This window comes from Ambystoma mexicanum, chromosome 11 (genome assembly GCF_040938575.1).
Source record: "Ambystoma mexicanum isolate Mex_15411 chromosome 11, UKY_AmexF1_1, whole genome shotgun sequence".
Taxonomy (NCBI): domain Eukaryota; kingdom Metazoa; phylum Chordata; class Amphibia; order Caudata; family Ambystomatidae; genus Ambystoma; species Ambystoma mexicanum.
Window position 1 is genome coordinate 1,258,231,226 of NC_090934.1, and position 27,892 is coordinate 1,258,259,117.

Sequence of the window (27,892 nt, forward strand, 5' to 3'; positions counted from 1 at the left end):
GCAGGTGAGAGGGCTGTAAATGTTAATGCCGGATTGCCAGGTAATGAGCGCTGAGGTATTGTAATACAGAAAGATATAGACAATAGGTTGCGGGCTGCCGCACTCCTGTGACTCAGTAGGTTAATCCGGAACCTACAAACTGAAATACGACCCGGGATGTGTCTACAGGTGGTGCGCTGCCCTATTGAATCAAATGCAACACATTAATAACCACAGTTAAATCATTCCAATGTTTGATGGACAGAAAGGCCCATGGAAATCCAATCTCCAATATTTAATGAACAGAATGGCCCATAAAAAGCCAACACGTGTTTCAACCGTTCTATGTCCTTTTCAAGGCTGGGCCTAAATTACAGATGTAACTTGTTTTCCAGTGCAGAATGAGTTATCTCATGTGTAGATGTCAAAGATTATTGGAAATGTACGAGGCACCCATTGCCAAGTTGCGAAACACGATGTATGAATGCCAAAATGGAGTACTAATCTTCTCACGTATAAAGCTTGCCAGCAAACAGAAGATCCAGTCATAACGTGGTCCGTATACAAACACAGATTTTTTTTAATGTTTCCGTGAATTACATGAAAGTTTCCAAAACTAACAAGTATCATGCTTCAATTCCTAAAGAATGTCAAATTCCGTTGTCCCCAAAGCTACGGTGTGGTGCCTCATTGTACATTTTCAATAATCTTTGACATCTACACATGAGCTAACTCAATCTGCGCTGGAAAACAGGTTACATCTGTAATTTAGGCTCAGCCTTGAAAAGGACCGAGAACGGTCAAAACGCGTGTTGGCTTTTTACAGGCCATTCTGTTCATTAAATATTGGAGATTGGCTTTCCATGGGCCTTTTTGTCCATCAAACATTGGAATGATTTAACTGTGGTTATTAATGTGTTGCATATGATTCAACAGGGCAGCGCACCACCTGTAGGCGCATCCCGGGTCCTATTAGAGAGGGCTGTGTCAGGGTCTGAGTCAGCCACAGGAATCGGAGGAGCAGAGAAGGTAGAGGCAAAGGCATCCACTGACACATGCTTCATGGGCCAAATGAACAAGAAGGTATGTGGCAGTGCTGGGGTGGGCTTTGCCTGAGGGACAGAGAATTGCAGGCGAGAGGAAAGCAGAAATTGGTCCGTCCAAGAGAGAGGAGTGGTGAGTCCAAGAGAGAGGCGTGGTGAGAGGGTTAGAGAGGAGGATGTCTAAGGAGATGAGAACATCCAAGGTGTAACCGGCAGAGTGTGTCGGACCAGAGGGCAGAATGGAGAGAAAGTGTCTAATATGGCGAGACTTGCAAATGTATGTGATCACTGCGCTGCCCGTAACTGCACTGACGAAAATGTCAACGCCTTTTACGGCGTGGTGCAGTGATCAAATAAATCACCCTACACACCTCCCCCACCCCGCATACCCCTATCCCACCCCACTTACCTTCACGGCAGCACACTTCTGTGTGCACCGCCGACTCCATGCTATCCCTGCAGCGTCTGTTCCTCCCACTTGCATGGGTCGGCGCTGATGCTACATGTGCTTTTTGTTTTACTTTGTTGTCCCCCGCTTACCACAATGGTAAGCAGGGGACACCCCTGCAGCTCCCGACAGCCGTTACTGCCCCCAAGGAGAGCGTGGGACACGTCAACAACACCCGCTCTGCTTGGGGGCAGTAATGGGAGTCAGTATTTTGTGCGCCCCTAAAGTTGCAGTGACTGCGGGGACGCACAATTGAGGGCGGCATTATGGAGTACCTCCTGACTTGCCACGTGTCTCACCTGGATCCTGGTCAGCGTCTTCGGAATGCGAAGCTGTATGATCATGGACCTTCTTCTTGGTCTTTTTCCGTGTTACAGAACTCTCCTTGGTGAGAAAAGGGTGATCCCTTTCTGCAGCCACCACGCCAGCCTGTAAATACCAGCTTGCACCAGTGATTGCAGAAAGCTACATCCGTAGCTTGGGGAAAAAGCGAAGGCTGTAAAAATCCCAAACGGAGATGGCAGCTCCAGTAAGCGATGATAATGCTTGTTCTGATAGTCCGGAAACTCGAAAGTAATGGAAGGCAGAGAATCACATTGGGAAGAGCTGGAGACAAGTCTGTAGACGGAAGGTACAGCAGAAGCCAAGGTAGCACATGGGACTGAGGTGAGCAAGAGGAACAGCAGGGGAAGGAAGTAGGAGAATAGCAGATAAGCAAAGGGAAAATAACAGGAGGATGCAACTTGCACTAGTGCTGACACCCGTAACAAAGGAAACTGGGTTGCAACGCGATAAGCGCTGGAACGCCGGAGGCTAAAGTACAGTCCGCCATCTTGGGAAAAGACTAGAGCGTTGCAGATGCTCATAGCGTGTACGTGCCGGCACTGCCGTGTGCAACCACTTCCACCTTTTCCAAACAGTATAGCGCTGTGTCATGACAGTGTCGCAGAGGTTGCGGAAGAGTCCTGAGGAGGGATTAGAAGCATACAGGTGGATGTTGAGGTCTTCAAGGAGGAGAAGTTGAGAGATAGAGGTAAGGAGAAGAGAGGTCAGCCCACTCTGAGAGGAATAGGGCAACCTGGCTAGGTGGCCGGTAGATGGTTGCCCCAGTCAGAGAGAGGCCAGGAGAGATAGCAAGCCTGCAGGCCAGTCATTCAAAGGAGCTGCAGGCCTGCATAGGAATGACAGAAGCAGGGACCCATGTCGGAAAGATCAGAGCTACTCCACCAGTTGGTTCTTGGCTTGGAGAGAATCTTGTAGCCATCAGGGAGGAGAGTGTCAAAACATGTGACAGAGTTGGCCGTGAACCACATCTCGGTGAGAGTGAGGACATCAAGGTCAAGTTCTTCCAGGAGGTGGCAGATGCCAGAGGAGTGTTTGACAGCAGAGAGAGAGTTGAGAGTAGCGATGTGAAGCAGGTTGCCACATTTGAAAGACTTCCGGGGTGGGGTACAGGCTTGAGGTACACCCAGTGGAAGTGGTAGAGGGGCCCTAGAGTGGGCAGTGGTGGTAGCAGGAGGTGGCATAGTGGCCAAAGCGGAGGAGGAAGGTGCCAGAGAGGCGGCAGAAGAAGGAGGTGGCAGAGAGGTGCTAGTAGGAGTAGAATGAGAATGAAGGACGTTAATAAGGCATGGGAGATGCCTATCAAAAAGGAGTAGTTTGGGCTGAGGGCCCACGATGGTGCCATTCAGATAGATATTGATGATGGTTTTGGAGGAGTGGAGGGAGGCCAGGAGGACCTCCCACTGAGTGCCACCATTAATGGGAGAGGAAGAGATAGGAGAGAGAGCCGAGACCATATGAGGGGTCCAAAGGTCAGGAGAGGGAATGACAAAGAGGATGTTGGTGAGAGTCTGCCTGGAGGAAGCACTGATGTAGGTATTAGGGATGGGAGGCCTGTGTTGGAGACCAGGATGTCCCTCTTGAAAACTTCTTCCATCCAGAATTAGTGAGATGGATAGGATAGGAGATAGAGTAGCAGTTAGAGAAGATGGGAGAAACAAAAATTACCATAGAGGGTACAAAGAGGAAAGTAGGAGAGGAGGGAGCGAAACAGAGAAGGAGAGACACACAGCTATGCGCCACACAATGCAGGATGAGCAGAGGGGCTAGGGGTGGCAGAGCCATACAAGTGAGCACACAGGGGGAGCAGACAGGTGACAAACAACAGTGCAACAGTAACCACAATAGAGGGGTCTTACAGAGTTGGAGAGAGCCTAGTGGGACACAGTTCACAGTAAACAGTAATGTAAGGGAGGCATGGTATAACAAGTAGGCACTGACGCAATAGTTGCAAGTTTCAAAACCTTTATTGTTAGATTCAATAGAGTTGGAAAAACTCCAATCTGGCCCTATAACTAAAATGGGAGTAATCTCGACCATCAAATAATAATGAAACAGTCCTAGTCAGTCTTAGTGAAACAATAAAGGCCTATACTAACAAAACCTAATGCCTGCCCTCACTCTAATACAAACTAATGTCACATAGGGATATGTATCTAAAAAGGAAAAATCAGTGGTGAAACGGAATGTCAGAATGGCAATATGAATGTGTATTAATTCTGGTCACCACATTGTATAGCACAGGGTTAGGTGAAACACTTGGATGAACACACTTTGGCTTACGAACACAGTTAGGTGGCTGGCTCTGCCTTCCAGAGCTTTCTTGGCCGTTCAAGTCTGAGTCACAAGTTCACAGGTTTAATCTCCCGGGTTCCCATCACCCAAGTCCAGGTCACACTTCAAGCTTCTACACAGTTTCAACAAAAGGTTTCTAAGTATAGTATTTGGTCGCAGTTCACTATAGGTTCACCTCAATCTGGCTCAAACCTTTTCTCCTTGATGGGGTTGCCTTGCCCAAGCTTTCTTCACATTGCACACATGGTCTTCCCTCTGTCGGGTTTGAGCCACCTTTCATATTTTGATTTCGCTGTCGAAGACTTTCGAAACTGGGAGGATTTTTGCTCTCATCCCCACATGACCACTTCAACCCTCCTTTCTTTACTTCCACTTTACAGATTTTCCTTCAGTTCCAATGCCTCTTGGAAAATGTACTTGATACGTGTGACTTGCTTTCATATTAATTGCTCCTGGATCAAGTCTTTCAAACTTTTCTTTCATGCAATGTTGTGGTTACTTTCTTTCTCTCGCTTTCCGCTGCCTCTGCAGCTTTAAAACATTTCACAGAGACTTTCGATTGGGCAATCTCACTTTGCTGGACCACTTTGCTACTTTGTATTTTGAATTCACAGTTCTTAAAAAGGGATTCACTTTCTCTTGCAGCTTATCAGCGCTCGCATATCCTTCATCCCGCGGATACTGTTGCAAGCATTTTAATTAAACACAGACCGGGCTTTCTTCACTTCCCTCAACTCACCGTTCGTAAAATGCTTTCCGTCTTTCATGCTTTTGATGTAGGAATGAAGGTTGTTACCACTGCCCCTTCTGCACCTCCCCAACTCTGACGTTCACCCGGGAGGGTGGCTGGTAACCTTGTAGCACTCTGAAGACTCTTTCTCCTTTCCAGCTGGGCTGTTGTGTGCAATGCTTACAGCCTTGTTTGGAAATCGCGATCTCTCGCTGGGTGGGGGGTCTCTGGCTTCATGCCCCTTCAGTTCAACCCCTCGGTTGGTCGATCTCCTTTGCCTAGTTGGCAATAGCCCTGGAGGAACTGCTCCTTCTTGTGCACCACCTTGCTCAAAGTGTGTCTCAGTGTTCCACCTTTTAACCATGAGGGGAAAGTTAATAGGTATTAGGTGTGCGTGATTAGAGTCAAGTGCCTGACCCTGCCTGATCTTGTTAGAGGGACATGTCCTGTCTATTGCATGGGTAGTAATCCTTTCAGCCTTAGACCTCCTCTTCCTTGGCTCAGTGTTTGTGTAGAAAAGGGGTGGGGGAATTTGGGAAGTTGGAATATCGTAGAAAATAGGATTGAAAAGGGGTATTGGGATGGAGGAATTCTGTGTCTCGCCATTGGGTGTCTCTCCCCCCACTCCCCATGGACCCATCACCCCGGTGATCCTCCCGCACTTGCCAACCCCCTTGGTCTGGATCCAAAGGTGATCGCCGTGCCCTGACCACCTGAGTAAGGGATCCCCGTGGTCTGGGCAGTGAAACACCCTCTGGTTTTTCACAGTAACCACAATTGGTGAAACCTAGAGAGTGGGAGAGAGCCTAGTGGGATGCAGATAACAGTACAACCGTAACCACAATGTGGGGGACGAAGAGAGGGACCCAAAACACAAAGTACGGCTTACCGCTAGAGAGGAAAAGCCTAACATTGCACAGAGACAGAAGTATGTTATGTCACGCAGTTAAGTGGAAGTATGCGCAACGGGCGGGTATTTTAGTAGGGAGAAGTAGTGGCTGCTCCCACTTACCACACCTTTCTTACCTTTCGGATGCTGATGGTCGACAGCTGCGCAGCATACTCACACTCTGCACCGCACCCCTTCCTCGCCAAACACCTGCGTCGCACAACACCATGCCCTTGGCCTGCATGGGCTTTGCCGCAGAGGGTCGGATCCTCAGCTCTTAAAGGATCCAAAGCATGGATGTAGCGCAACGTGCTATTTATCAAACGGCCAGCGTCCCCTGCGGTCCTTCGTCACACAACACTTCGCCCTTGCCTGCGCCAAGGGTGGAGTTCTGGTACACCATGTACTTATAGCTTTCTTTCAAAGTTCTCAATGTACAGTTCTTAAGGTGGCAAACAGAAAGGAAATGAAGTTCCACCAGCAAAGGGGCTCCCCTTCCCCTAGAATCCCTCGGGTAGTTTAAATGTCACTGGATCACAGTGCAATTTCCCATACTCAGTCCTCTTTTGACCCCAGTATACTCTATTGCCAAGGTATTTGCAACTTTCCTTTTGATCCTTACAAGGGGTATGAATCCTCCTTTTTATATTCAAAATATATGTATGCCTGTATGTATGTACTGAATTTCTAAAGATCGAACAACAGCCAAAAGGCATTTAGGCACTGAGGGGAGGAAAACAGGATCATTACGAAAGCTTGACTGGTCATTGATTTCACGCAGTGACAAAGGAAGATTATTGCACAACACAGGGGGCAAGAACTGAAAAACTGCAGCCATCTGCACGCTTCCAACAGTATTGAAGGACGTTTAGTAAATGTATAGAAGCTGACCCTAAACTTCTAGCTTGCTGGTAAGAAACCAGTTTAGCTTGCAAATAGGCAGCACCGGATTTATGAAATGCTCGATGTGTAATGCAGAGAGTCTTAACTGCAATGCGGTCATTCACCAGAAGCCAGTGAAGTTGTCGAAGCAAATCCTGGGAATGAGACAGTCTGGGAACATTTAAAGCAAGAAGTCCTGCAAAATTCTGTAGAGTTTGTAAACGCCAGATTAATTTCAGTTCACTTCTCCTCTCACTCCTGGTTTACTCTGCAGCCAGGATATCACTTCACTTCTCTTCTCACCCCTGGTTTACTGTCCTGCCAGGACATTAGTTCGCTTCTCTTCTCACTCCTTTCCCGAGTGTGAGTCCCAGCCTCACTGGCACCAGGTGCACTAATCTAGGGTTTTACTCTCTTCACCCTTTCTTTAATCTATGTGACAATATGTTTCCAACATTGGGTCCCTGACCTGTTCTTGACAAAGTTCACAACAGTGTTATTTCCTCTTTTCAAGGGTAGGGTCGCCAACCCTCTCTCAATTCTGTTTGCATGTATATCAAATCTCCTGCTCAAGTACTGAGTCTCTGACTTACCTTTAGCACTGTTTGTATATGTATTAAGTATATCAAATCCTCTTCTCAAGCATTGGGTCAGCACCCCTTTTCCAACAATGTTTTCATCCATGTCAGTTTCTTACTGTCTTTAACTGGAGCCCTCCACGTTATCACTGCGACTGAGCATTTGCCTTCACGTACCCCGGTAACCCATTTGTTCTCCCTGGGTTTACCAGGCTGCTTTAGCGTTCCTCACATCTCTTCACCCGCTTCTTTCTTGATCTGCTGACTGGGCGTACGTCCTGTTAGCCTGTCAGCTTTCCCTTTTCCTTCCTTTGCTCTAGGCGGCTCCAGCAGTCATCAAGCGGTAAGCTTCATTCAGCTCGGTGTTCTTGCACACTGTTCGAATCAGCCTCTGAGCTGTTTCTAGCGATCGTCCCACCTCTGGCGTCCTGACCGGTGTCGGAACAAGTTACATACAGCTTATGACTCTGCCTCTCTCACACAGAGCAGCTGGGGCAATTTTAAACTTCCCGGCATTGGTCAAATGTTTCCAAACACTGGAACGCAGTGTTCGCATCCCGCTGATAGTCATCTTCATTGCTCCATTCCTCCTCCTCGTCTCAGTACTAAAATGGGGCAAGGGGGGTAAACAGGGTGATTGCTTGTGAAAACCTGGAAAATCATTATCTCTAACACACTAGGCCATACAGGTCTGTTGTAAAGGCCCATGAGGGTCATGTGGAATTGTGGCTGCAAGGTTATTTTGGTACAATGTTTTACTCCCCCGCTGGAGTTGGTGTTCACCTAGGTGGTCCTCCCTCAGATAGACACCCCCAGGGTCTGAGTCAGGTAGCATCCCTACAGAGAGTCCGTGACGATATCGCTAGATTCGTCACATGTCTTACCAGGGGTGTTGCTAGGTCTGGAAAAAATCTGGAGTTCTGCTGATGTTGGGACAGTCGGGACCTGGGGTTAGCTAGCCTTTTGGTTGTAGCCCCTGAGCTTCTACCTGGGACAACAACAAAATGACCTGGGCTATAGTCTCCACAGTCCCTCCCTAGCAACACCTCTGCATCTTACCCTCTTTTGTCCAGGCATGGACGTCAAGATACTGCACTATCTTTTTAATGCAAAATACAGTCTGATACTTCCTATACCCTCCTTCCACTATCCCTCTTCACCCCTTTGCATGGGATTGCCAGATCTTTGTATATCTATGTGCTTCCTTTGAATGTAAGCCTGTTACACTTAATGATGCACAGTATTACTCCCTGTTGAGCATACTCTGTGAAGCGCACTCATGCCCTTGCACTACTTTTAATTACTGTATGAATATATCAACAATTTGCATTAGTACTTTCAAGCATCAAGGATGAGTTTCTGTTGCACCCTTGGCAGCCATTTTACAAGCCTCCGCACGCCGCGCCTTATTGTCATGAGGGATATGCTGGCCACTTACCTTGAGCGAGCAGGCCCTTCTTGATACTTTCTACCATGGTCCTGATGCCATGGTGCAGCCTGCGGATCCCATCATCAAATGCAGTCTCTGATACCATCCTGCTTCCAGGCCTTTGGCGGGGGCTCATTGGAGAAACTGCCAATCATTAAAAAGGAAAGCATAATTCCACTTGTGCTCTCTGATGCACACATGTACAAGAACAGCGAGCTCATGAATTCCAATACAGCTCAAAGCGGTTATTGCGAGAAGGAGAGCAACGCCCTGAAGCGACACATCTCTATGGCCTCGACTATGGCTAAGTGCAGTGTGTTTACAATATTTTAGAAAAACAAAACTCTGCAGCTCATTTTGCATGGGAGCTATGCAGGGATTGGTTAAAAGGCAGTCTGTTTGTTGAGGGAGACTCTATTCCATTGCAAGTGGTTTTATAGCAACTTTGAGCAGCCACCTATTGTGCTCCTGTTGTCATCGGAAAACCTGTATTGAAAAACAGAATGTTGGGTTATAAATTGAGACCAGTATATCACTTATCTATCACGAGACTCATGCTGTGTCCTATGTTTACTGCATTGGTAATTTGACCCATGAAGATTCTGTGCTTTGTTAGATGACATTTTCCACCTCGGCTCATCATATGTTTTCCTCCGCTTTCCTCTCGAAACTTCCTAGCGGCACTCACAACTATTGATAGTGATAACACTTAAGCCTCTTGCCTGATGCCCAGACTAACTCTGAATACCCAAGCTGCTGCTGCTGGGATGGGTTACATTATTGTTTCTTTCTGTTACTAAGCTATGGCATGTTTTTGTTTTGTGGCTACGCTTCTTTGCTATGCTCTGTCCTGCTTTTAATTGCTATGCTGTCTTGGCTTTGGCATGCTACACTGTGTTATGTAATGCTATGCCGTATCATGTTTAGTCTGCAGGGACATGGTGGGCAATGTTTGTCTGTTAGGTTCTATATGTTTGTTCCCAAATCTAAATGCACGTTATTTGCATTTATGCTTTTTGTGTATACCTTCCTTTTCTTTTTAGGTGAGACCCCTCCCCGAACTCCCTTTTTAGATTTTCCACTTCCTCCCTCACTAGATCTAAAACGAACTCTGCTCTGCCCTTGTGTCTTTCCATCGAATTCTCCCTTCCCAATTGCAATATTTTAATCAACTTTGGATGTGTTGATTCTTAACTGGTTTTTGTAAATTTTTCATTTTTGAGGAGACTTTGTCAGTTTTGAGATTCTAGCTAGTTAGGTCCTGTTATGTCAGGTTATATTGGGACATATTTTGTTATGTCATTTCACATTAATGTACAATTTTAAGCGCTTTGAAGCATCCATAAGGTGGAAGGTAGCACTCTCCAAAACATCAAAATAAATAAATAGTACACTTGAACGTCACATTTTATGGAAAGAACAATAAAGCTTGCAGGAAACCTGCACCATGAATGCTGGTAAGCCGACTCTACAACCCTGTTTCGGCCTAAGACCTGTATGCTGCCCTCTATTAATAGGACAACAAGGCATCTGGAGATCGGGTGAAGGAGAATAGACAAGGATGTATAAGACAAATGAACTCCCAAAAGAGTCCAGTATCAGCCCAAGAGGAGTCCTGCTTCACACACCACAATAACTATCCCCATAAGCTTCCCAGATGGTCTCAAGAACTTGGATGCGCACTGGTATTTACGTTGGTAGCTTGCAGTCTGAAAGATGTCCACCCTGCTCCTCAATCCTGTGATTAGGCCCCACTGTGGTGTAAAGTACTGTACAAGCAACAAAGCATATCATAGCCTTTTGGTTAACAGTCAAAGCATAGTAACATTACATGATTTAACATAATAGAGGGGTGCCAGAATGACATTGCAACTGGCCCTTCTCCCGCTACCGACCCTATTTATTGCACATCCAGCTCTGCTCTCTAATGAACACACCCTGCATACGGAGCTCAGGGTATATTCTGTCTGTGTGTATTACTATATTTTGATAGCCTATTGCCCAATAGTGCACCACCCTGTCTCACAATGAAAAAATGCAGTTTAGTATGATATGTCGGCTCGTTTGGCATCATCAGTGAGGGGTAACTTGGGTCTCTAGGCGTCATCATCTCTTTTGTTTTGCTATAGTCACCGCAAGTGGACTGGTAGGCCCAGACGTAGGTCGTATGCCTAGAGACCCAAGCAACTCTTCACTAATGAGGCCCAACGAGGTCGAAACAGGTCTGTGGATGCCTGGGGACTTGTGCAGAAGGGATGTGACCAAGCAGTTCTGGCCGTTTGTGGTGCAACCAATCCTGATTTGCATATGCTCTTTCTCCTTTTGTAATGGCTTGGCAGGCAAAGAACGATGGTCTGGACGATTGCCCAGAGCAATACCAGAGGTTAAGATTAATTCTAAACCTTCCAGCCATCACCTCTTTTGTTTTTCTTTTGGTCTAGCATGACATAAAAAGGAACACACTCTTAACAATAATTTTCTTGATATCGAGTGCCAGGATTTTTAAATTTGACTGTATTAGACTGACTACTCCATTCTCTTACCTTCTGTTACCAACAACACTCACCTTTGTATGAAGTATATTCTTTACTATCCCATTCTTGGCTGAGGCTTGACAGTGCTAGGAATAACATTCTGGAGTTTGACCTGGGGGACACCACATAGAGATGCCCAGACAAATAAACCACCAACCTCCAGGATTGCTTGAGCACACACTCAAGCCCCTTGTGCATCCAACATTACATTGTGTACAAACTTTCATTCTTCCAAATCTGCCTTAGAAAAGAAAACCCAATTTTCACATCATTCTTCCAAATCTGCCTTAGAAAAGAAAACCCAATTTTCACAATACTTTATGACACACATGCCTCTTCTCATTTGCAGAACTATGGTCCACTAACATGCCTGGCATGCACCCATGCTATCACAAAACATCCTTCCTCCGCTGCATTCCTGTCTCCCTGTGTTTGTAGCATCTATTTCCCACTTTCCCATTCACTTAACTCCCCCCTTTCTCATGTTCTTTCTTCCAGCAGAGTAAGGTCTGGATACCCCTGGTGGGGATCCCTTATGCCACTCCATAGACAAGTGAGGTGCCCCATTACCACTATTGTGCTGACATGGCATGGTATGAATGCATATTAACATACCATAATGTAGCAATGCTAGATCGATTGAAAAATGTATACTGATTTGCAAAGAGGAGGTGAGAACAGCATACACTAACATTCCTTTGTGGGGAACAGTATATAAAACATCAATTTATATATAGACTCGCCTGCATAAAATAAGTCATTTGGGGGAGCCGAATAAGTCATTGAAGTACTGTCTAAAGAGTGTTGTGTTAGATAGACATGTATTTATTATTTATATAATAATAGTTATTTTATAGTGCAAACCAAGCACCGTTGCATCAGAGCACAATCATGTATATAACCGTTCAAACAAACAGTGACGAATCCAGGGTGTACATCCATTCTCCCTACGGGTGAGCCACCCCCTTTGAGACTATGAAGGTGAGCCCGCCCAACAAGACCCTCTGTAAGGGTCTGAACAAGTGGGACCTATGAGAAACCAGAAGTTGTCTCACCCGCTACTCTCCGGGGGTCTCTCAGGTGGCCAGGGCACAGCCATCGTCTTTGGATCCAGACTCTGGGGGTGGACCAATGTGGGAGGATCCCCTGGGTGCGGGGTGCTCGGGGAGTGGGACACCTTATGGCGAGATGTGGTATCCCCCCCCCATAATCCTTTGACCCATTCCTACCTGGTAGGATATCTGGGGACTGTAACTGCCCCCCCTTGCCTCGATGCAGACTGCTACACAGACAGCGCGCTCTGGAAGAAAACATACTAGTACCCGAACAATGTACCGGTCATGTCCCAATACCATGGTCAAGGAGAGTCAGGCAATCACTGTTAATGACTTGCACCTGATCTCCATTGAACTTTGGGCGAGGCAGAGCACACAAAGGTGTCGTTTCTTCCAGGCCACAGCTGATTCGATGAAGCAAGACGACAGGTCGAGAAGAGAGAGAAAGGAGGGAGATGCCCTTGAGCTTTTCGACGACTGATTGCTGTACTCTTGAGGATTCGAAAGCAGCATGTGTAAAGCCAGGAAGTGAAGCAAGAGAATCCTATTCTGTGTGTCTGAGGTACCCAGGACCCTCCTGCATGACTGGCCGAGTCAGGGAGGAACAGCAGCTGTCGTGGTATTGTCCTTGGCTCCCGGATCAAAGGCAAAAGCCGAACCTTCAACACAGCCGTTGTGTCGAGAGGAACTGTACAAGGCCGGTCTGTGTTTAAATGAAGGTTACGAGCGGCGACAATGCATCCTCAGAGCGAACGTTGAAGTGTTTGATGAAAGACGCAAGTAAAATACGGAAAGCTGATAAGTGTGTTGAACATTTTATGAGAGAAACAAAAGATACAAGTTTGCAGAGTGGTCAGCAATATCATCAACGATCTAAAAGACAGATTGCCATATCCATGTTTTCAGATTCTTTCTGAACTCCAGATAATCAGTGGTCACCCGAAGATACTTCGGAAGAGCATTCCAAGCTGACACAGTGGCTCCCTTAAAAGGTCTCTTCAAGGAGAAGGTTCACTTGAACTTTGCAACTTCCAAGCCAAGAGAGTCTTGACTCCTGAGACCTCTTGAGCCTCCTGAGATGTTTATTGTACCGACCAGGTAACCAGGTGTTGACCAGTGAATTGCCCTGTATAGCAATTTAAAGATAATTCTGGACCGTAAAGGTAGGCAGTGTAAGCCAATTAGAATCGGTGTCACATGGTCAAATGTCCGTGCTCACACGACAAGTCGGGTTGCAACATTGACTGCTGCTTTTAATGGAGCCAGAGAGGACTGGGGGGACTCCTGAAAAGATAGTATTTCCATAATCTACACAGGATAAAACAAATGTTTACACCAGGGTACAGAAATGATGAGCCGAGACAAGCCCACAGTGCATGAAGGTGAACATTTGCTGATTACACTAAGGCATTTATATTTGGTGTCAAAGTGAGTTATGTGAAGGCATTATGAAGCACGACAGATAAGGGGTATCAAGTTGAACAAAAGAATGTTTATTAACTTTATTTAAATGTCAGGATGGTTGAAGGTGTAACTTGCCCTTTTCTAAGGTCGGATTGCACTACCTAACTAACACTAAAGAAAGTCTGAGTGAAAGAGTTCAACTTAAAAGTCAGTCTGTGTCCAAAACCTACCCTTGCCCTCACAACTATAATAAACCAATGTGTAGGTATGTTACAATCACAAGAAACAGTGTTCAACAAAACGTCTGAGCTTCTTCCAGCTCAAAGCTTTTCTTTCAGCTCCCTTCCCCAAGTATAAAAACAGTTCTACAAAAAGCCTCAGAGTTGTCCTATGTTTCAAGTTCAGGAATATATAGTCTGGAAACAATCCTCTGGGTTCCCTTGCCCAAGTTGAAAACCATCAAAGTTCAAAGCACAAAAGAAAGAGTTATGCAGTTTCAGGATTCCCTGTTCCCGGACTTGTTTTTCACTGTAGTTCACAACTCAAAAGAAAGGGCAAATAAGTCTCAGGATTTCCTTTATTCCTGTACTTATATTCTATTCCAGTTCAAAACACACAATCTTCTTTATCCACTCTTGGCCTATGCAAGTTTACTTCCTTTCTTCAAATAATACAATAATTCTCAGGATTCCATTTAACTTCTTAGCATTCTGGGATTTATGTCATCTTGAAAGTTCAGTTGTTTCCAAAACACGGTTCAGTTGTTTCCAAAATGCAGTATGCAGTGGGTTTTAATGATGACACTGTTGCTTTCACTGCTAAAGGCAACATGCAGTATTTTCTAGTTAACAATTAAGTTAATATTCAATTCGGTGCTCCCTGGGTATTGATTAGGCACATGCTATTGTTTTCATTCAGCCGACATGGAATATGTATGCCTTTCACTTTAAGAGAAGTTCCCAATACTCCGAGACTTTCTAAACCGTTTCACTTTAAGAAACGTGGCCACTCTGATACAAAGTATTTCCAGTTCTTCAAACTTCAACAATGGACAAAGGCTAGGAGCATCAACCTTCAGAAATGGGCCTTTTATAATGCACGTGCTATAAAGTATTTCAGCCAAATAGAATGTTCAATCACTTGCACTTCGTGCACCAGGTTTCTTACAGAAAACCACCTGCCTCTTGTGAAGCTGTCCTCACAGCGTGGAGCACACAATCTGCAGCCTCTGCTGCTTGGGGTCCAATCTCTGCCCCTCAGATACCCCTCGGTATCTGAGGGGCAGAGGTTTTCTCAGCAGAGATATTCTCAGCAACAGGGAAAAAGCTCTTTAGTTGAAAGGGTAGCATTCCCATCCGCCACCCTTTTCTGTTGCCAGTCCGCTCTACAGAGCTCTTGCTTCCACACTGGGCTGTCGCAGGTCACCTCTCCCTGCAGCCATCAGTGTCTCTATGTGCTGAGCCCCTCGGACCTTCTGATGGCAGTTCCCTTCTGTGGCTCACCTCTCTTCCAACACGGTTCTGTGTCTGTCACACAGGTCTCCCTGCTGCTGCTCTCTGTGTTGATTTTTACTCCTCCTTTTATACACCTGCAACTCTTTAACAGGTTGCAGGTTTGTTCTCACAATCAGTCTTGCCTGATCCTGATTAGGAGGACATGCCTGGCCTTCACACCACTTTGCATGCATCTTTTTCGTCCCAGTAGCAAAGTGATGTGAGTGTATGGTGTTCATTACTTTCAGTTGCCTCTTCCTCGTCTCAGTACTAGTGTGGCGAGAGTGTATGGTGTTCATTATTCTCAGTTGCCTCTTCTTCGTTTCACTACTAGAGTGGCGAGAGTGTATGGTGTTCATCATTCTCAGTTGCCTCTTCTTTGTTTCAGTACTCCCGGGTGTTCCACATGTTGAATTGAAGGGAGTCGATTTGCAATAACCCATAAAGGTTGGGGAAGGGTTAGGTATGTCGTCATTAGGAAAAGGGGATTACCATGCCTCGCCTGAGGTCATCCCAGTCCCCAAGGACCGTCCACCAAGGTTATCCTGTATCGCTTCTCCACCACCAGGGTCAGAGGATCCAAGGGGTCCAGGAGTGAGAAGACCCCCAGGTTTCTCACAGATGGGAAACTGACAAAAATCCCAGTGATTTAACTGATTGGGAAAAGCCAGATTGTTTGGCTGGGATATTAGCCTGTAAAGACCAATTGGAGAACATTGGTTGATTACGAGAATGAGATACAAGAAGAAATTCTGTCTTGGATTGGAGGAGTTTAAAGAAAATTGCAGCTAGGCAATTTCCAATGCGTGACATATCTTTCTCCGATGAAATTCTGAGATATAATTGAGTGTCATCGGCATACTGGTGCATGTCTATACCAAATTCCTCAATCAAGTTGCCCAAAGGCTCAATATAGAGGTTGAATAATACCGGTGCACGAATTGAGCTTGGGGAACTCTAAAAGGGGTGCTGAAAGGCTCAGAACGATTCTGACCCAGTACCCCTAGCTGCTGTCTGGCATTCAGAAAGGATTGGAACCATTGATACGCGGAGCCTCTAATTCCCATCCACTGCTCTAGAGTGTCAAGTAAGATGTTATGATTGATGTTGTCAAATGCAGCAGACAAGTCAATAGGACAAGCAAACAAGATCGACCCACGTCCAAAATCTTATACACATCATCCAAGATGTGTAGGGGTGCAATTTCTGTACTACATCCAAAACGAAAGACAGATTGGAACGGAGCCAAGAGGTTCTCATTGGAGATTCACTTGGTCAACTGGTCAGCTGGACAGGAAACAGGAGCCCGTTTTCCACAGTAGGTGATGTCAAGGTCTGCAGCTATTGCCAGCAAAGGACAGAATGGCTCTAAAACCTATGCATCCAAAATCTGATGAGTGCTCTGCTGTCATTTAGCATGCACATGATAAAATGTATCTCCTAAGTGCTCTGGAGAACATAAAACCATAAACTACATTTCCCAAGGTTGCTGATTCTGTGATACTGGAAGTCATGAAAAGCAACCTACACTGAGGCAGCATCCAATCAGTCCCAGGATCAGAGGTGGGCATTGCCACCTCGAGGCAGGGATCTCTGTTTTTTTTCGCATCTGGAGTATTGATGGTCTGTCTGCTTGAGCTAGGCTTCAAGATGGCGAGTAAAGAAAAGTCCTGATATTTCCTACAGGAATCGATCTGACACTCATTATTCAGCCTTGTCTAGATATCGAGCAGGTCTGTTTACCCTTGCCAATGGTGATGGTGTTCCTACTGTGTTCACAAAGCAGCGTTACAATTAATTGTGTGCTTTTTCTGTGGAAGTCCAAGCAGCAGCGCCTTGCCTCCCCTTGTTTGTCAATCTGGGATTCAGGCTGGACACTACTTCTCTATAGCAGGTGTTTCTGCACAGCTTTTTCATCTTTGTGTTATTATTTTTGCCCCAATGCAGCTCCATGTATTGAACACTGTTCCCTGTTTCCTAGTTCTGAATATTTGTCTTTTTAGGTTTGGCTGAAAGGGCTCTAGCTCTCTGTCATAGCTCTTGGAGGAGTAGCTATAGGCACAGCTGACTCCTGATGCAGAAAGATATCTTATGTGTTAGGAACGATTACTCTTTACTGCACCTTTGCTTCCATTTCAATGGATCCCCAAACTTGTTGCTGTTATGTTTCAATATGACCTGGTCTTTTTACAGTGCAGTGAAGCCTTAAGCTTCACTACACTGGCTTTTGCTCATCTGTTATGTGGAAACTAACATGTCCTTCGGGCTGTCAGTACTGGGAAATATTGTTTCCGTTAGTCTAGTTACTTTGTTACTACTTTTAGTAACGTGTCATAACTTTTTATCATTGCACAATGCAGTACAATGGGATACACTTTTTTGTTTTGCCCTAGATTAAAACTCAGAGGATCGAGGTTACTCTAGGTGTGCTAAATAGACAAGCTGGTGGCAGCAGTGACTTTTTACCATTTTTTGGTGCACTTCATTTTAGCCTTACTGTGTTTACCATGTTTGGCTACTAACTGTGGCTAGTGGTCAAACATGGCATGCCACAAGATTGTTTTCTTGTCCTTTGGCCACCTTGCCTTTTAGCTTTCTTACTGGCCTGTGAGGCCAGGAAAATCATCCTTATATAGACTTCCAGTGCCCGGGAAGGCAGAACCTTTTAGTGAGCTACTGGAAGGCTATGTGTGTATGCTGCCAGGAAGTGTGCTGGGACGGTCTCGTCCCAATCCACAAACTGGTGCCAGTGTGTCTGAGTGGTATGCATGAGTTTTGCCACCAGTGGTCCTGACTGGACCACTGCTGGGGTGTGTGTGTGGGGGAAAGATCTGTCATTGGCTAGTGGGAGCTGCTGCTCTTACCTGGCTTTTAGGATAAGAAGAAGGCCCCTGCACTCACTCTAGAGAGATCCAGGGAGAAACGGAAGGGGCCAAGACCCGTAGGAAGAAGGCATGGCGACCAACTTCTGCTGCTGCACTGGTAGAGCCCTGTCCTATGGAAGATCTCCTGCTGTCCGGTGAAGGAGCTGCGACCCTTGGAGTGGAGGGAACATCCATTCTCGACGTCAGCCTGGAGTTCTCCAAAGAAGGGCCCCCGAACCGCCCTGTGGCTGACAAGCTCTGAGTTTGGGCTACCATGCTGCAGTCATCGCCATTCCAAGTTGAGGCCTGGAACTTAGGGGATACTCAGCTTGTGCTACAAGGCCTACCTCTGCGAGATGTCGTGGTCCTAGCATCAAGGGGGTCTGATATAGGAGCGAAAGTCTGACCGCTGCAAGTGAATCCCTTTGCATCACTGTGCATCGGTGGCCGTCTGAAATTGCTTACCTGCATCAATTTCTGCCTGAGAGGGGCCCTGCATAGAGTTTCGCTGCATTCTTCCACTGAGAGTCTTTGCACCAGCATCAGACACTGACTGGAGATCTGCTCAAACCTCCAACCCCTCGGGATCAAGGGCTGAGGCTGACTATGGTAAAAACGACTTTGGACCTTCTTCAACCGACCTGCCAAGTCTCATGAAGAATTGTAGTATGGAGGTGAGTTATAGTGATACTTATCTGCCCCCTAGTTCCCCTTTAAAAGTTTGCTAACTTTTATAAAACTTTTCTAACACTTTGGCTTGGCCATTGCTTGTTCACACAAGCACTCCGAAAGTTGGCAACGCATTAGTTAGTTAGTTTAATTCATCCCCTGACACTTGGAACTGTTCACTGGACCCCAGAGACCCTACCTTCTTTTTGTCCAGCTTCACAAAACTGTATGGAATTTAGCTGAACTTTTGGGCACAAGGCCCCATACATTTTAGGGATGGACTTGTGAAGTTAGGATTGAATCTTTGTGGAATATTAGTGCAACTACTAATTTGTACCTTTCTTTTCAGGGGTTTGATATGTATTTTGCCCTACGACTGTAATTGTATATATGTATCTAATTTTTAGTATTGAGTGTTAATATTACCTGTTAGTAGTCGTTTTTCACTGTGTTATTTGGCCATAAGTAAATAAGTATTTTTATAACTGATTGTCTAAGTGCGTTCCTTGACTGCTTCACTCTGTGTACTCATTGTGGACCCCTTACAAGCTCACACCCTCTGGAGACTAACCATAGACCACTCGCTTTGCTACCTTTAACTGGTTTGGCTACAGCTCCCAGAGTTATCCCTGTCACAATATAGGTTGGTCTTCTATACATCTGTTATTGATATCTTTATGAGATGGTCCTGCCAACAGGTCCCCTGTCAGATCTAAAAGAGTAGAGATAGGGTAGGCTTGTGGAGAAGGAGGAGAAATGCAAGAAAGCCTTTCTGTTGTGTTGATGCATACAGACCATAGGTACCCTGTGCACTGCTTGCAGTTCTGTCTCTTGGTCTTCTGTGTCAAGAGCTTACAGACATTTGTGTCCTGAGAAGAGTCCCATTTGATTGTGATGCAAGGGCACTTTGGCCAGGACTGTGAAATACAAGTTAATTGTAGAGGTGTAGCTTTCTGTTGTTTGATATCTGTTGATGTCTGTTGGGAGGGTTATTCAATTGATGCGTGCAAAGGTCTTACTTGGTCTGCACATAGTCTGTTAGAGAGAAGAGGGTGAGAATGTTAGGGTAGGGAATGTATTGGAGGGCCCAATGGGAAACTTGCTGCTTCCATCCAGTATTGGCATGGTAATGTTTTGTTAGGTGAGCCCTTTGGGCAACCTAACCTACGAACGAGGCGCTTGTGAGGAGAGATCCTGATGCACGCCGGTGTGTGCTGGTTTCTCTGGTAGTGGACAGCATACAGCGACTCATCCTGGAAGAGAGTGGTGAAAAGTGAGGAGGAGTCCAAGACATAGGGCACACGCAGCAGTGGGTACCAAGCAGAATGAAAAGAGGAAATGGATGAATTAAATACATCAGACTGACTATGCATGGAGAAGAGACACTACTCTACAAAGCAAAACATGCTGTAGCTTCACACTGAGCATCCTGCACAGAGCAATGTATGTTCTCCAAATGTCATTGTAAGGCTCAATAATCTGCCATTCCTTTTACCAGTTTACTTATTTTCAATAGGTTCTGGGAATATCCTCTGCTTTCTACAGGAGGCTTTTCATAAGGAGCAATCAAGTTTGTCTATTAACTTGCTCTGCAGCAGCGCTGTTCGAGCATGTCTGAGTGAGAAGTGTTGCATGTAGAATACATTCACCCTAACATGCAGAACCACTTAAAACAAGCCAGATCTAGTTTGCGTTGTCAATGCCTGCTTTCAGTGAAGCTCATACAGTATGCGGCTGCCCTGTGTTTGCACAGTTTTACAAATCTAGATACCAAAAACTAGTCCCCATGCGGAATGCTTAGGAATATGTGTGTCCCTTTCCCCTATGATTTACTTTCAGAGTCTTCCCTTTCTTTATGATTTACCTTCAGATTCCTCTCTTTGCCCTATGATTTACTTTCAGATTCCTCTCTTTCCCCTTTGATTTACTTTCAGATTCCTCCCTTTCCCCTATGATTTACTTTCAGATTCTTCCCTTTCCCCTATGATTTACTTTCAGATTCTTCCCTTTCCCCTATGATTTACTTTCAGATTCTTCCCTTTCCCCTATGATTTACTTTCAGATTCCTCCCTTTCCCCTGTGATTTACTTTCAGATTCTTCACTTTCCCCTATGATTTACTTTCAGATTCTTCCCTTTCCCCTATGATTTACTTTCAGATTCCTCCCTTTCCCCTATGATTTACTTTCAGATTCCTCCCTTTCCCCTATGATTTACTTTTAGATTCCTCTTTCCCCTATGATTTACTTTCAGATTCTTACTGTGTTCCAAGTCTTCTTTGTTGTTTTAATTGCAATTCACCTTCCATCATTCACCCTTATCTTTTGTAGACAGTACATTTTATTTCTTGCATGTTTTGCGGTGCGATGTCAGCATTATATTCATGCATCCTACAGCACTTGAACTGCTGTTAGAGAGACCTGTGTGTTGCACGTTCAACCTCCAGTGTTCACCACAAGCTACAGTAGTGTTAGTCATGGGTCTCTTTACTTTGTTATTTTATTTCTATTTATATAACACCTGCATCCAAAGCACTTCACAGTAGTAAATGTATAATGCAAATATAGGCATGAAGAACGGTTTTGCTAAAAATATAAACCTTTTACAACCACCAAGGAAGACCACACAACAGGTGGAAGCTCCACTGTAAGTAAATATTCATTTGAAAGTATTTTAAATTAGCCAAAGAAGCACGCATACTTTCTTTCAATGAGAGATCAGTATATCATGTAGGAGGGATTAACCTAAAAGAATGAAAACGTGACTAAGAGCAAGGAGGATGATGTACTGATAAGAAAGGTTGTGAAGAAGAACATAGCGGACATCAAGGGTTTTCAAGTGAAATAAGATCAGAGCAGTACACTGTATGCACTTAAAGACAATAAAAAAAACCCATACAATTGAAACCTATGCAAGGGAGGCAACCAGTAAAGATGAAGAAGATAAAACAAAACGGAAGTTGTATAACTAAGAACAGCAATGTGTCTGAGAAGACAATAGTGCATATTTAGGAAGACGAACATAAAGAGATCAACAGTAATTTTATCTTGAAAACACTAACGTTTGAATAAACAATTTACTAGCTAAAAACGTAAGCAAGTGACAAATTAATTAATGTTAAATAATTGAAAGCGAAAAGAACGAGCAACAACCGACACGTGTGTTTGAAAAGAAAGGTCAGAATCGAAATGAAACTCCGGGTTGCGAGCAGTGACAGAAAGAGAGAGAGGACTGGAGGGATCAAAAACAGAAGTAGCAGCTTACCTGTTTCATGCTGCTTGCTTGGTAGGAATGGATTCTATCCGTGTGCCCTCTCATACCAGACAGTTGGAAAGGCAAAACTGTTAAATGGTTCCTGGAGCAGTACTTGCCTGCCAGAAGTTTTAGGAACCTTGTCGCTCTGAACACAACAAGCCGATATACATCTACAATGCAGCGTGTTGGAAATTACTAGAGACAATGGTCATGACTATGTTTTAGGAGGACTCGTTTCTATGAAGCAAACATACATACATTCAAACAAAATGACACTTAAAGCATACTTTAAAATGAATGTATTATAATATATTGTGTGGTATCATGCTACAACCAAGAATCTCTGAAATTGAACTTCCCTGAGCCCCGCTTAATCCGCAGAGCCAGAAACACATGTACATGTAGGCGCACAAAAAACGTTGGTATACAAATAAATGTTCAAGTCTGTTTAGGAAGTGTATACCTATTAAATACGGTGCTATAATGCATCAGTTTAATGATACATATATTACCTAATGGAAGAATTATCATTTCAATGACATTCATTGCAGAATATAGTTTAAGAAAAATCTTTTATGTCACAATGGTATTTTTTATTTCCGGTCTTTTTAAAGCACTAACGAGCCGAGTGCTAGCACAAAGAGGACTAGAGTAGATACACTATTTGAACCTCAACAGCACAGCATTCTTCTGCAACACTTGTTCTCAACTCCATAAACCAAACCATGTTCATCATTATGACACACTAGCGGTAACACCCACCCACCGCTTCACGGGTATCTAACTGACATGCACGTGGGGTCTGCTATAGCCTTATGCATGTTTTATTGTGTCATAACGTGCTTTTTTTGAAAAATCGCAAAATCTGCAATCTCCCGAAATTGCCTATACTGATAGCGCAGGGCAAATGGGTGGGGTTGGCCAGATTTCACCACCGCCAGTACACCCCAGACTGGAATGCGGACCTCGGCCAAAATTCCAGCCCACCAATTGTTGTGGGGCTGAAGCCAACAATCATAAAATCGTCAATCTCCCTAAATCGTCTGAAAGCAGAGGGCTGGGCGCCGCCCTCTCCAGGGCAAATGCGGGTGGGGATTTGACAAATTTCACTATCGCCAGTACACCCAGACTAGTATGCCGACCTTGGCCCACAATTTCAGCCGACAACTGGTATGGGGCTGGAGCCAACCCCAAACATAAACACATGAGCTAGTAGTTTTCATTCGTGTTAGAGATGTCCAAGGACAATACCTAGTCAGAAAAGCTCACTTCTATAAGCCCTCTGGAGTTTCAACAAATAACCCTGCAACAATTGGTACTGGCGCCCTTTGTCTGTTTTGAATGCCACAGAAAGGCAGTTCTGTAATTCCTGCTACCCCCCCAGACAAAGGGGTAACATAATGGGGTATGGGGATGAAGGTGGGGTACCCCCTGTAATACAAATAAAACAAAATGGGAATGCAGCAGACAGTGTTTTGGTCCTCAGAAAAAGTTGCAAAATCAGCCCATACTCCGCAATCTACACCTCCACCCATGGACATTTCATTAAAAGAATTGACATAATTTACAAGCTGCTTCTCCAAATTCTGCATCTCCTCAACTACATGCTTACCAAGTATCCCAAAGAGATTGTTCATAATCTGTCATAACCCTGGCTTTCCTCTTATATTATAATTGTGGCCACCTAGAAAACATGTCTAGATGTTACTTGTCAGCAGGACAGCAAGCCTATCTATAATTTGCGTAAGTATGGTTTCCCCCGGGATCTGTTCCACCATGCAGAGTGAGAGATGTGGACTGGTCCTGAGGTGGGATGACAGAGGAATATAGCATTGGTCCTGCAGTTGTGTGGAGACAGGACTTGCACCTACAAACTTTGGATCGCCAGATGTTTTGGACCAAAATTTCCATCAGTCCCAGTCAGCATAGTCAATGCTGAGGGCATATGGCAGTCAACGTTCAAAAGATCTGTAGAGCTGCAGTTTGCTGATCCCTGAGATAGGAGAAGGTTCCAAGATTGAGAAGGCGTAGAGATGCATATGGCCGTGGGGTTCACGGGTTATGGTGGAGTGCATTGAGCCTGTGATTGGGTGGTACTGAGACACAGGGCCTCATTACGAGTATAGAGGTAGCCATGGAGCTTTTAGCTCCATGGCTGCCTCCGTACCGGGCTCCATTACCGAGTCCTGCAATGGGGATTTACGGGTTACTCCGACATAGGAGGAACCGGTAAATCCTCCTTGCAGGAACCAGTCCCTGTTCCCATTTGAGCCCCCATAGGGCTCAATGGGAATGGGGAGGGAGGTAATAACGGGAAGATTACATCTGGCCCATAATTACCTCCCTCCTCCCCTCGCGGGACCCGGAAAGGACGCCTGGTTTTACCAGGCGTCTGATCCGGGTCCCGCAAAGGGAAGCTCTTAATCGGCGCTCCCTTAATGAAGGGGGCCAGTCCCGTACCGGCCCCCTTCATTACGGGAGCACCAACCTTATAATGAGGTCCACAGTACCCAGCTTATGATTGGGGAAATGGAAAGAGATATTGATCTTGTAATTGGATGGATAGGAGAGACAGCATGACTATGAATGGAGTCTGGAGTCTGGAGACTAAACTGAGGCAGGAGATAGCACCGTGATTGGGAGATGGTGGGAGAGGATCAATGGTAAACTTGAGTGCAGAAGGGGAAGGGCACACTTTCCCTTACCCTTCATAAATGAAAGCATCACATCCAGGCAACATCCAGGCATACATCATGCTCTGTGCGTCTGCTGCCATGGTAAAGCTTCTCGTTCCATGGCTCGGCGGACATGCACAGCCTCCACACCAGCGGGACCAGCAAGGTGTCCCGGAGCGGAGGCTTTAATTCTCCTTTCCAAGACCGTATTGATTTTAGGTAAGGGGTAGCTCCTCCAGCGGCCATTTACATTGAATATTCGACCAATAGAAATACATTTATGGTTTGGAGCATTGTGGGGACCTGAGCCACATTTAATTATTTTCTGCAGGTACCGTCTTGTAAATCATGGATGCTGCAAGGTGTCCCCGATTGTTCCCGGCAACCGTGCATCACCCTTATCACACTAAAGTAAGACAGCTAGGGGTCTGCCATATAGTCAACTGCAAAAGTACCGCTCCAAATGTAACCCATAGAATCAAGTGAACTTGAGCTACAATTTATAATTTTATTATTTTCTTAAGGTGCCTGCCTGAACATATTGGAGGCTGTAAGGTGTCACTAATTACTCCAGGGGATTGCGCAATATTAGAACTATGCCAAGGTAAGACAGGGAGTTTCACTGGTAGAGTCGACAGCTATTTTTGCAGTTTCATATTTTTGCACCGTTCTAAATGTGACAGCCATCATGATCACATACACATAACCCCTTTTTTTAACAGACAAGGCTTTTAACACCCTTGGAATACACTTTATGAGGGAATACATCGTTTTTGCAGGATTACCATCCGGTAAGAGAATACTGTGCTCTTAAACAGTGCTCTAACATTTCATGAGTTTTAGTACACATGTATGTGTGGCTAAGTTAGATATTATTATGTTACAGGTGCCTCTTTGAAAACGCCCAAGCTTGACTTGTGGTCCTGAGTTACTTACACCCCAAGTTGTCTTTTTCATAGAATACAACACCAGCCACTTTTTCCTTCTCTTCCTTTATAGAGGTAAGATATATTAGGTTTTTACATGGAGTTTCTATACAAATGCCAATAAACCTATTAACACGTATGAATCTGTACAACATTGTAGTTTTGTAGACCCTGCCCTGAAGATGGACGTCTAGTCCGAAATGCATCGGCAAGGGTCGCTGTGTGCAAATCAAGAAGAATAAAGAGAAGATTACAATATAAAGGACAATGGGAACCTTTTCATATGTTTTGTCATTTCACTTATTGTCAAAGAATGAGTATTTGTGATAATATGCAGTAGTATCTACTACACGCTAGGCGTCTTGTGGTCTAGTGATTGTTTCACGGGACATTATTTAATATTTGCATTTTCCCTGATATAGTGTATGTCAGGTTTTCTAGAGGACGCCTTTAAGCTTCTATTATATTTGAATCAAACAAAGATATATTTAATTTACCTTAGTGGTGCTCACCCTCTCCTCTCTCTTTTATACATCATGTTTATACCTTCTGGCATAAATGAGGTCAGTTCTTTCCGGCATAAAAGACAGGCATAGTCCCTAGCTAAAAAATGAACATATCCTCTTGAATCCTCTATTGAGGATGTACCAAATGGAGAGAAATAGAGTAAAAGAGTTAATCAACAAGCACAAATCTACCAAATAAATTATGGACAACTGTATGAATAGAAGATGTGTTAAATGTCTCAGAATCACAAAATGATCTAAGAGAAAAGTCCATAATGATGCACTCTAGCTAGCAGCAGCAGGCTTTAATGGGTGTTAAAACCCAGCATCCGATTTCAGGGCCAGAGATTAATCAAGGGCACCTAGTGAAGGGAAGGGGCTGAAACACCCATTAAAGGCCACTGTAAAAGGCTATTAGGCTATAATAACATGTCTGTCCCAATGCGCTGTTGCTTGAAAGCCCTTGCAGGGACCAAAGTCCAAAAATATGGGAACATATTCGGAGGTGCTGTTGCGTGTGTGCATTTCGGCCATTAAAGTTATGAGTGGGTGGCCAAGACCCTGCTAGTCACCCACGTCTGAATGGCATGTGGGTGGGCTCAGCCGAGATAAACTGTGAACTAAGCAGGAGGGGTTGTGTTTAAGTGGATAGAGAATTATGTGAGTAGCTACAGAACACATTTTTTGTCGTGAAAGGTAGCTTCATTCTTATGGCAGAGGTGTTGTACAATAGTGTTTTGTGTTGTATAAGAGTGCGCAGGTGTGTGGGAGCGGGCCGTGCCTTTGGCTAAGTTACAAAGGAGCAGATTGCGATAAGGAAAACATGGGTTAGTTGTACAAACAACAATGTCTATGCCCTAGATTGAATCGATGTGCAAAGGGCAGTTCTTAGTCTCACATGCTATCTAAGTATGATAAATAAATAAATGTAAATACTCACCCTGTGAGTGAATCTTGGAGTGATGCATTGCCAACCCCAGGTCCTTCAAGTGTGAAAAGATTCCCACCTTACATGTCTATTTGCGGCAGCAATGCCCACCCTCATATGCTTTAGAGTTAAATACAGTGCTGACTACAAAAGAAGATTTAATTGTAACTAATTTGCCTCCTCCAAATTGATCCAATTGCTTGACCTAAGGTATGTTTAAGTGTGAGGCACCCTCGGAGCTCAATTGAGTGCAATACCTGGCCTGCTTTTGGGGTTCTTGTGCACCAGTCAAGGGGCAAAGAAGGGGCAAACAGAGGCAGCAGACTCAACTACAGAGCTGGCTCCCTCCCATCTCTAAAAAATAAAACCTGGCCAGTGAAGAACAATGTTGACTAGTGACGGCGCCGAAGTTAGCTGCAGGTCAGCCACTTTTAAGTCCCACACGCTTCACAGTGAGAGTCACATTGTTGACTGATTACAATCTCTGCTTGGCACCTCAGTTTAAAGAGACATATTTTTGAATAATGGAGACGGAGTGTTAATAGCCCACCCAGCTAAACTCCTCCTAAGAAATGCCTCAAGCGGACAATGTCCCCCTTAAAATTTTCAATTAAATAGGTCCTGAATGGTGAAGCCTATATATCAAAGAAATGTTCTAACAGATGGCGGGCAAGAAATTAAATGGACTCTGGAAAGTAAAGGCTACAGAAATAATTCCCAAGACATGCGTACATGTTAGGGAAAAGACACCAATAGTGCAGAATTTGTAATCCACAATTGGAAGATCCTCTAATTTTTGCAGTACTTAGTCAAAGGCTTTAATCAGTACAATTCACCCACTGCCCTCGCAGCAAAATCCATACGCAAACAAAAATCGAGCAGAAAAAGATAATGGGCCTCATTAAGAATCTGGCTGTAGCCATACCGGTAAATACCAGCACGGCTGCCGCCGGAGTCATGAATTTACAG

General features: G+C 44.9%; 1 protein-coding gene across 1 annotated transcript in view; it reads right to left on the reverse strand.

Moving 5' to 3' along the window:
* The window catches only part of LOC138505132 (uncharacterized), a 398,539-nt gene that overhangs the window by 239,822 nt on the left and 130,825 nt on the right, over window positions 1–27,892 (reverse strand). The window contains exon 8 of the mRNA XM_069625423.1: window positions 8,625–8,759. Coding sequence (XP_069481524.1) covers window positions 8,625–8,759 — 135 coding nt within the window. The remainder of the gene's footprint in view (window positions 1–8,624; window positions 8,760–27,892) is intronic.